Source organism: Manacus vitellinus, unplaced genomic scaffold (genome assembly GCF_001715985.3).
Source record: "Manacus vitellinus isolate BGI_N305 unplaced genomic scaffold, ASM171598v3 scaffold_46_pilon, whole genome shotgun sequence".
NCBI classification, from domain to species: Eukaryota; Metazoa; Chordata; class Aves; order Passeriformes; family Pipridae; genus Manacus; species Manacus vitellinus.
In genome coordinates this window covers 2592350-2602622 of record NW_021940578.1, presented here as the reverse complement: position 1 = coordinate 2602622, position 10273 = coordinate 2592350, and the positions used below count along the sequence as shown (strand labels likewise).

At 50.2% G+C, this 10273-nt stretch overlaps 2 protein-coding genes across 2 annotated transcripts in view; both read right to left on the bottom strand.

Moving 5' to 3' along the window:
• The window catches only part of AGMAT (agmatinase), a 4763-nt gene extending 3093 nt beyond the window's left edge, over nucleotides 1–1670 (bottom strand). The window contains 3 exon segments of the mRNA XM_029962435.1: nucleotides 9–61; nucleotides 692–894; nucleotides 1009–1670. Coding sequence (XP_029818295.1) covers nucleotides 9–61; nucleotides 692–894; nucleotides 1009–1385 — 633 coding nt within the window. The 5' untranslated portion in view covers nucleotides 1386–1670.
• A 1030-nt stretch (nucleotides 1671–2700) lies between these two features.
• PINK1 (PTEN induced kinase 1) lies at nucleotides 2701–10039 on the bottom strand. Its single transcript, XM_029962449.1, has 7 exons — nucleotides 9742–10039; nucleotides 8706–8809; nucleotides 6857–7039; nucleotides 6313–6476; nucleotides 5222–5349; nucleotides 4263–4499; nucleotides 2701–3907 (listed from the first exon to the last, which is right to left on the bottom strand). Exons 1-7 carry the CDS (start codon nucleotides 9757–9759, stop codon nucleotides 3647–3649), a joined length of 1095 nt encoding a protein of 364 aa, XP_029818309.1. The 5' UTR covers nucleotides 9760–10039; the 3' UTR covers nucleotides 2701–3646.
• Between the last annotated feature and the right edge of the window lie 234 nt (nucleotides 10040–10273).

Here is a 10273-nt window from a genome sequence, read left to right as displayed (position 1 = left end):
TTAGAAACTTACTTTGCTGCCAGGGCCTGCAGGATTGGGTACGTTATGGTGTGCTCTCCACCTGCAGCAGAACAGGGAAGAGGGGGTAACACACTGCAAGAGCTGCTCAGCACTCATTACCTCTGTTCCCAGGTATTTTTTTTCCCCTCCTTGCATTTATCCTGCATTTATTTATACACTCCAGAGCTTCATTTTCGAAGGAAAACCTGAAGCTCCTGAGTGCAGGTTGTTTCCTATCTCCTCTTTCTTCCTGGGGAGGACCAGAGGTGCAGGACTGCCAGCAGGGACAGCCAGTGGAGCAGGACCCTTGATTGGGCTTATAAATAAACACATGATCCCTTTCTGAGGATGCTGTAACTGGTGATTTGCCCCTCGTTACTCTACACATTCTCTTCCTTTAGCGATGCCAAGCTGTGACAGCTGCAAACTTGAACATGTGCCCAAATGAAGCCTCGTGCAAAGCCAGGCACACCCACAGGTGGATGGACACGAGGGATGTGTCCTGGTGTGGTTCTGCAGGACACCAAAAACACGTCAGTATTTACAGACTGACCCATCCTCATCATTTTTGACCTAAAAGGGGCATCAAAGAACAGTCAGTCCCGCATCACTCACCCTCTGCTGTGTTTGGATTGAACGATGGGAGGGAGGAGGAAGAGGAGGAGTTTGGCTGAGCAAACTTGGTCCTTACCCAAGGTGAGGGGCACACAGCCAGAGGCCACGATCTCCTGGTAGGACTCTCGGATGAGGCGGCAGCTGTCGGGCAGGTTGTAGAGGTTCACGCTCACGTCCCCGATGTCAGCGACCCGCAGGGAGTCGAAAGGCGCTGCCCCGGTGCTGCCGTTGTACCTCCTCACCATGGCCGACTCCGCGCGGATCTGACGTGGGCCGAACCTGCGGAACGGCGCAGCTGGGAGAAGCCACCGGGCAGAGCTCCCAGCAGAGCTCCTCTCAGCAGAGGAGAGCTGTGCCAGAGCGAAGCACCAGCTCCCCACGGCTCACCCTTACCTGGCTCCCGGCCGGTTGGATGTACCTGTGTCCAGCGGGACACCGACAAACGCCGCGTCCAGTCCCCGCGCCGACGCCTGCACGGGGAGTCTCATCATGGAGCAGACCCCCACGGGCCGGGCCACGAGCAGGGCACTGGGAGGCACGTTGAACTGTGAGCCCCAGCAGCAAGGGGCCCTGCTCCCCAGGATCGGGGGCTGGAGGAACCCCTTGGACACACTGGGTAAGGAGCTGGAGGCGGCCAGAGGAGCCAGGAGCCACGGGCCGCAGTGTGAGGTAGCCACTGCACTGGTCACTGCAGTCGTCAGCTTGCGAGTGCAGGGTCCAGCTTGCCATGGCAGCAGCTGGAAGCAGCCAGCCCAGAGCAGGTGCCTCATCCTGCTCCACAGACTCCCACTCTCTATCCCACAGGGAACACAGCGAGAGGTGCTTTGGAGCCGGTTCTGTCTCGAGTGTCAGGGGTGGGCAGAGAGCCAGCAGCCTCCGCCAAGCCTCCCTCCAGGGTTCAAAGTGCAGTCGGACATCCCACTGCCCAGGGAAGGGCAGAGATCCAGCCCAGCCACCCCCTTTCCCAATGGCACAGTCCTGGCAAACACCAGGAGCAAACAGGGCAGTGAGAGGCTTTGGCTTGAGCGCCTCCACCAAGAGCCTGTGCAGGGATTAGCGGGACAGGGCAGGAGGGGACGCACTGGGAATCGTCCCAGTTGGCTCCCCTCGGGCATTCAGATAGCATGGCAGCATTTGGAGCATTAACAGCTTGCACTTTTAACCTGCACCTCACAAAAGCACCCAGAATGCTGAGGAGTCATGAAAATGGAAGGCAGGAGGGAAAGAAAACAAAGGGAAAGTCCAAGCTCAGCAGAACGATGGGCGGACAAAATGCAAGCACAGGGGAAGCATTAACAGGGATTTAAGGACCAGAGGGACAAGCTGTGGGACTAGCATTTTAGGCTGTTTTTGAGGGCAGAGATGAAATGATTGCCAGGGCAAGCAAGTTTCCAGTGTCTGGAGTTGACCAGCACAGATTAAATCCTGGCTGGGTGAATACCAACACACTTGAAATCAGACAGCTCCAGCTCCTAATTCTGCTCCCTACTCATGTAGAGACTAGACCTGGGAGAGGGAAAGGCATGGGAATGATGTTCACAGCAGAAAGAGGGCTCAGAGCAGAGATCCACCACACAGGGACAGTATTTACTCTCCAAAAGGCTCCAGAGGCAGTGACCAGGGAATGTGCCTCGCTGCCAGACCTGGGCACAGAGCTCACAGGAGAGCACACACAAACCCAAGGCAGCAAAGACACACTGCAAGAATTCAGTATTGTAAGAAGAAGCAGCACCCACTTAGGTGTGGTCAGATCAATATTACAAAGGTCTTTTTTTGCAACTTTTTTCCCCAAAGAGCTGAGTTTCCTGTGATTCCCTCTTTGCTGAACTGAAATGCTGTGCAGGACCCTGGCAGAACGTTATCATGTGATGGTCAGGGATATCAGCCATTGCTGTCCTCCACCTGGAAACTGCAGGAGCAGCCAGAGATATACCATGCAGGAAAGCACAAAACAGGCACATCCACAAGCAAAGTCCATTCCTCTTTGGGAAACTCACTTGGAATAAAATACTGTGTTCCACAGTCAGCAATGGAAAGAGCTGAACAATTGTTTAAGACACCATGGATTGAGAGAACCCACACAGCCACAGAGCTTAATCTTCAATTTATTGTGCAACAAGCATAAATAACTTTGTCCCCAAGTTCCTCTAAACACATTTATAGACACAAAATTGAATGATGTTTCATAAACATGGCTGTTGTTATTATTTAAAGATTGATGTCTCCTGTCCTCCCCACCAAAGGATATTATTTCACTGAATTAAAAACAGGCAGGTAAAACAGCAGGGCATCACACTAAGCTCTTCAAGCAGGTGCTGCTGCTTAGCCTCATTTTGTTTGGAGCACCATCCCTAACTGGACATTCTGACCCAGCCTTGGACCCTGCAGCAGCATCACCACAGAACTACAACAGTTAAGAACAGACACAAGCGGGGTTTGAGGACGATGTGCCTCCACTCTCCTGCGTACAACTGTGAGGTGCTCAGTGCTGCTGACGCTCATGTTACCAGGCAGCACCTCACCAGGAAGCTTCCAGGCTCGTCATTTTGCAGCTCACAGGAATAGCAGCCTCAGATCACCACTGGTTTCCCCAAGAACAGAGAAACTGCACATCCCTTTGTCAGCTCAGCTTTCTCAGAGTGTTGTTAAGGTTGTGATGTTTCCATGTAAAGTGCAGGCAGACAGTGCCTCCTCCCACCCACCCCATCTCAAAGGGAACCTGCTCCACTCAACACACAAGTCAAGAAAGAATTCCCAAATGGGAGCAAAACCAGCCACGTACCTCAGGACACCTGCAAGGTCCACACACCCTCCCACCCAGACAGTAAGGAAGCAAGGGCATCTCCTCTAGCAGAGGGAGAAAAGCAGGGTGTGCTAACACTTGCTAGAGGAAACTCAAGCTCTTAAACACAGGCTTGCAGTTTGTTCCCTAAAGCACTACAGGATTCCAGGCAGACAGAAAGGACAGGTTCCTATATGTGCCTTTAGAAAGTGCCATTTAACTGAAATGCTCGTGTTCCAGGTGGTTCCTTCACCCAGAATGGCTTCTCCAGGCCAGCAACAGGAATATTGCTGCCCAGAGGTCTTCAAACTCAAGGTTTGCCAAAAAGCACATCTTCATTTTGGTTTCTACCCGGCTTTTATCCACCAGCCTGTTGGTGAGCAGGGTGGCAGCTGACTGGCAGAGGAGCCAGGCAATCATCTGGTCGGGTTTCAGGGTCCTGGATGCTACAACACTGTCACCCCAGAGGCTCAGGTGAAGCACGTTTGCAGCAACTCTCGCAGACAACCTCTGCAAGAGGAGGGAGAGGGAAGGTTAGCTGATCCCTCTGCACTCAGTCACATCACCAGCACAGAGCATCTGTACTGACAAAACTCTCTGTCAATTAAAAACTCTCTGTGATTATTAATGTCAGGCTGCTCAGTGAAACCCCCAATTTGAGGTCCAGTCCTGACACAAACATGGGCTGAAATCCCTGAAATGATTCAGCACCACTGTCCCTCAGCAAAGACTTTTTGTTTAGATTTGACCCTTATGGAGGCTGCAGTGAGATCTGGATCAACTCCTGCACTCGCAGTCCTCCAAGGCAAAACAATCCACAAATGACACTCCCAAGGGGCATATCTTGAAGACAACGGTGTCTTACCTTGCTGGGATCCCTCTGAAGCAGCATCTTTATCACTTGCTTCACCTCGAGGGGCACGTGATCAGGCAGGAGTGGCAGCTGGTCCTCCTGGTAACTCCTGCTTTCCAGAGTCGAGTCCCCGTGGCCGTAGAAAGGATTGGCCAGGCCCAGGATTTCGTAGGCGATCGCTCCAACAGCCCAAGCATCAGCTTTGCTGTAGTTGATCACTGTGCCAGGGCCAGGTGATGCTGTGATCACCTGCCACAGAGAGGGGGATGCTCAAACAAACAGCCCGAGTGTGGCCTCTGTGCTCAAATTTTATTTTCTATGGTCAAATCGGCATTTTTCCTGTAATAAACTGAAAGACTGAAACCAAAGGCGGGTTCCATAGAGATCTCCAGTGTAAATATTCCCCATTGGCACGAAATAAGCCTCTGGCACTGCTCAGCCCACTGGGATGCTGGGAGGAGTTTGGACATTGCACCTAAGTTGCCACTGACTGGCATTCTCTGAGTCCCAAGGGCTGTTTCCTGCTGGAATTATGGAGACAGGAGACATGGAGATGAACAACCGACACCATGGCAAGGTGTGCCAGGTCCAGCACAGTTAAGGGTGTCTTGGCTTTTATTAGGGTTATCATCAGAGAAATAAAAAGGAACTGCAAATAATTTCACAACCGCCTTGAACTTCAGCCAAAAACCACTGTTGCAACACGAGGACTGCTGGATATAATTCTTTATAGTTACACAGGAAGGGGCCTGAATTAAGACTGGAGAGTAAATTTTGGGGGGAAAGATGCCAACTGATTATGTTTCACCTGTTAGAGCTCAAGGTGTCTGCTGGACAGTGCTCAGCTCAGGCTTCACCAAGTCTAACTTAAGTTAGGACATGGACACCTTCTATGCCGCCAAAACTTTTAGTCCCAACAGCAGAACAAGCAGAAAACCAACACCATAAACCACCACTTCAGAGGGACTTACCTCTGGTGCCATAAGGCAGCCGTTGCCACCCCGATCCACGTAGGAGCTGGTGAAAGGCAGCCTCAGGCCAACTTTTTCATCTGCCAGACAGCAGCCGAAGTCGGTGATGACCAGCCAGGGGCAGCCAGCTGTGAACAACACAGGGCTGGCAGAGTTAGGGTTCCGTTTGGGAGGACATGGCTGCACTGAACACCACGTCACATCAACACCCAGCCTGGTGTCCTCTGCAAACTGACTGAGGGTGCACTCCCATCCCCTCATCCAGATAGTTGATTGATTAGAGCAACCTGGTCTAGTGGGAGGTGTCCCTGCCAATGGCAGAGGGGTTGGAATGAGATGAGCTTTAAGGTCCCATCCAACCCAGGCCATTCTATGGTTCTAAATCCTGAGCCCTGGGGAAGAGGGAATCCTCCGTATCGTGCACCCTCTCTCAGGGAAGGCAGGGTGCATTCCCATACTCTCTGTCTCTCCCTGATACTCTTCAAGCTAATTCTTCTACTCCTAATTACACAGACCTGCCTGCTATTGCTTCCTGCCCATTTAAATCTCAATCACACTGAAAACGAGCTCAGGTAATTAAAATCTCCGTTAGAGGCTGACAGAACAAGCCCATGAAAAAGATGCTTTTGGCTGTAACAGTCGATTCCTCTTGCTCCCAACCCCTGTTTCATCATCCCAGGGTGATGCAGAATTAACTTGGCTATGGAGTAAGATTTTAAGAGGCTCTCTGTGCAGTTTGGCTTGGGAGAGATGACAGAGCCAATAGCCTGAAGCAAAGGCACCTGCAGCATCCCAAATGTGGCGTTATCAGATGCTCCAGTGAACGCTGGCTGTGCTCATGCAATGCATCACCTCAGCAACACTCTGTGTCCATGTTAATGATCCAAAACCTCATGCACAGACAGGATTCATGACTTCCCCACTGCTGCAGTGACACCAAACACCAAGATAAAAATTAAACCTGAGATTTTTCAAAGGGTTTGATGTTTTTCCCCCCCTCCACACACAGCTGGGTGAGACTTCTCTGAATACCTACACGACTGTATCCCTTCTACAAGTTAATTGGCATTTATCCTCAGGGATCTACGTACCAGAATCGAATTCAACCAGGATGTTGTCAGACTTGAGGTCTCTGTGTGCTATCCCATGTCGAACAAGATGGTCCACGCCTTCCAGGAGCTGTAAAATCATCATTGTGGAGAGGCGAACATCCGGAGTGTTCTCCCGCAGGTACTGGCGCAGTGTGCAAGGGTAACTAGGCAGAACAGGGAAAAACTGGGAATTAGCAGCCTGGAAGCTTATCACTGGCAGTTCAGCCTCAGTGTTGGCTCATCTCATTACTGATTCTACTCCATCTCTAGCAGCATGCTCAGACTAAGGGTGAACTTCAGGCTTAGGAGGGCAGGCGAATGGGGACAAACTCCACATTCCTTACTTTAATTTGGGGTAATTATTAAAAAGAACGATTTGTGTTCATTGTGGAAGCAGAGTTAGAAGCTCAAGGACTTGGAACAGTCCTGGGAGGCATTTCCAAGAGCATACTCTGCTCTTTGGCAGCAGCCTAGGCCCAAGCTTTGCAGGGGCCTGCATAGCACAGAGTACCCAAGTCACGTTAATCAGATTCTCTCCACCTACTTCTTCATCACCAAGAAGAGCGTCCGGCTGTGACCGATCCCTCTGGGATTCAGGCTCAATGGAAGCATGTCAGGATAGTCAGCAAAGGCTCCAGGCAGCAAAGGGACAGAGGATGTGAATGCTCGGATCACCTGGATTATATTGGGATGGGGTTGCAACTTCTTTCTCCCAAGGAGGGGTTTTCTGTGCGGAAGGAGAGACACCACAGACTGCATCAGTCTCCTGGTCGGTTCTGATGGATCACAGACATGTTGCTGTTATTTCTGGAACTACTTTCCATTAAAATGGCACATCCTCCCCACCAAGGGGCTCCACAGCAGCGAGCAAACACATTTATTCTGCACTGGAAACCTCATCAGAGAGAGATTAAAGCTGCACAGCGTGGATTACAGGACAGCACGTTAAGCAAATAGTCAGACATTCACATCCTGAATTCATTCCGTGAGGAAGAACATGGCAGCAGCTTCTCTGCCCTCATGACCCATTTCCCAAGTAGCACCTTTGGCCAGCATTTCCAAGGTGGATGCAGAGCACCTGCAGCTCGAGTGGATCCACCACAGCAGCTTCCAGTACCTTTTCTAGATTTCAGAATCTACCACAGCAAACTGAGCCAGCCAAGGCTTCACAGGGGCTCTCCTGTAACTGGATTTCCCTGTATTCCATGGCCACACAGGAAATACAGGTCCTTAACCTATGCTGCAAACGAAGCTTTGATAGAAACCCTCACACATAACACTCAGCCTTTCATTTTACTCAAGCCCTACAAAACCTTCCACGCTGCTAACAAGGTCAGAGCCAGTCAGAGGCTGCTCTTCCATTCAAAAAGAGCTACAACAGCTCTAGAGGAAAAAACCCAAACAAAATTACTTTATTAGATGCAAAATGAGGTAAACCTCACACCAGAAGTATCGATTTAGACCCTCTATTTTATGGCACAGGCAGGAAGCTCTCACTACAATGAAAACAGGTTACCTGTCTGCATCTGCAACACAGATCTCTCATCCTCTGAATGTCAAGTACCCCTCTGGTTGCCCTGTTGCATTCCCAGCCAGCCACACAGGGCACAGCATTCATTATTCATTTGTATTGGCAGCCGGGATGGATTTGAAATTTAAATCAGGCAATCTGGGCTGTAGACTCCATTGTTTCAAATGGAACAAAAAGACATATTTTTGAACAAAAAGATAGCTAGCTCAAGGTAATTTAAAAGTTTCCATGAGATTTTCCACCTTCATGCTGCTTGTTCACTTCCCACTCAGGTGAAAGAGTGGGAACTGAGCAATTTCCATTTTCCTTCTCACTGGTTTCCCTGCACTAACCCAGTTTCAACCTCCCTGCCCAGCACCCATTTTACACCAAACCAGTTCTCAAATCTCACAGTCAAATTGTACTACAGTGAAATCATTTGATGTTTAACACACTCAAACTGTTACCTACTGCATGTACGTATTTCTGCAATTAAAAAGCACCACGGTGCATATTTAAATGATCTTTAATCAGTGGTTCCTCCAGCCTTTGACTCAGCAGATACCAACACATTTCACACACAGACAAACTACGGCATTGGGCAGGAAGTGCCTGGCCACAGCCACCCATCAGACCCCTGGCAGGACCCCAAATGCTCCCAAAGTATTGGCATGCCCTTCCAACACGCTTTGGACCACAAAGGTTCGCTGTGGGTATTCCCTGCACACCAAACTTAGTAATTGCCGGGTTTATCTCCTTTCAGGAACTATTCTAGAAAGCTCTGACCACCTTCTTAACAGTGCATATTGCTGCAAAATTAATCCATGGACAGAATCAGTCCATCACCATTTGAGAACCACCCCCATTTCCACAATGTCCATACCTGCGGCCAGAGACAGCTCCGTATTCCCCGGATAAAGCAACTCCGGTGGCTGGAACGAGCTCTCGGCCCATGGCATCGAGGATGGCTTCACTTGAGGAACCAGCCTGCAACAACAACCACACCCCACCTTGGTTTAAGCTCCAAAATCATCCGCTGCAGGCTAAAAGCAGACAATCCTTGTGCTGGCACTGTGTCTGGAGCTGGATCACTGAGACAAAATTCCAGGGACTCCCCTCCCTTGAAAATCAGGGAAGGCAATTAACTACTTAAAGATTTCACCAAGGGATGTGGCAAGGCCTTTACCTGCAGAAAGAAACCTGTTTGTCACTTCAAATGCACCCTTGACTGCCAGTGCTCCGAGCTACACCTCGCACTCCCAAACCCAAGTGGAAAAGCCCACAGCTAAATGCCAGGGTACTTCTGGAGCCCAGTGGATTCCAGATGTTGGCATTTTGGAAGACTCTCTTGGAATATCCACTTGTCACATCAAGTGCCACTAAACCTCTTCAACAGGGAAAGCCCTGTGGATTTTTTTTTAATGTGGAATAGCCACATGGAGGGGTTGGATCACCAGTCACATGAGGTGAGAAACTCTGGAGCAGATCTTGGCCAGTCACCTGATGGCAAGGGGACCCAGCAGGAAGGTTACTGCCTACCCTGTGACTCTTCAGGAAGAAACCCCATCTCTGTGCTGACACTGACAGAACACCAATTCCTCAATCACAGGTTTTCCCATTCTTAGACCTTTCCATCAGAGCCAGCTTCAGAAAACCTTTTCTTCCCAAAACATCCCCTCCATACCCAACAACTCCAGCAGCAGGAGCTCTCAGTGCAGGTTCCAGAGGACGATGAACGCTAATTACCTCGCTATGGGACTCTTTCCTAACACTCTACATCTCCAGTGTCACCTACCAACAGCTTTGTTGTGACACACTCATCCTGCGCTCCATAATTAGCGCTTTCAACACTCCAGTATTAAACATTCCAGCCAGAATTCCCCAGTGACAGACACAGGAACTCAGAGCCGACTCCTTACCGAAATATTCCACATCATTTTGATAGCTAAGGGGAAAGCCCCTTTCGGTTGGTGTTTCACCACAGGCTCCTCTCCAGCTGCCTGGGAAGCTGAGCCACGATCCTGCTGCACGGCTGGGAGATGGTTGCTCTCCACACATTCCCGAGGACTGGGAGAGAAAGGAATGGCTGCTTCGTACACGGCAGCGCTGCAGCCCTTCCCGATGGGCTGCCCGATGAGATATTCCTCCAGCCTGAAGCCCTGCCAGCGGAAGGAGCTCAGGGGATCTTTCTGAGGCTTGTTCTTCCCAACAAACACTGTCTGAAAGGAATAAGAACGGAAAAACATGCTCAGTTATTCCAGACTTCCCAGCGAGGGAGAATTTGGTATTTAGGTGGTATTACACATCCTGTTGGGTTGGTCAACCTGAAAGCCACAATCAGGCTCTAACCACTGGGCTCAAATCACTGTATCCAGGAGGAAAAGAATTTGCAGACCATGTATTTTTGTCTGGAACAATCTACTCCTAAAACGGTCTTTTCCAAAGGTGCCC

Bases quoted from the DNA above. Each gene is read 5' to 3' on its own strand.
- PINK1 (XM_029962449.1), bottom strand. The intron at 5,350-6,312 runs GTACGTAGATCC...TGTTGTTCACAG, and splicing joins CCTGGTTGAATTCGATTCTG to CTGGCTGCCCCTGGCTGGTC. The intron at 4,500-5,221 runs GTAAGTCCCTCT...TCTCTGTGGCAG, and splicing joins GCTGCCTTATGGCACCAGAG to GTGATCACAGCATCACCTGG.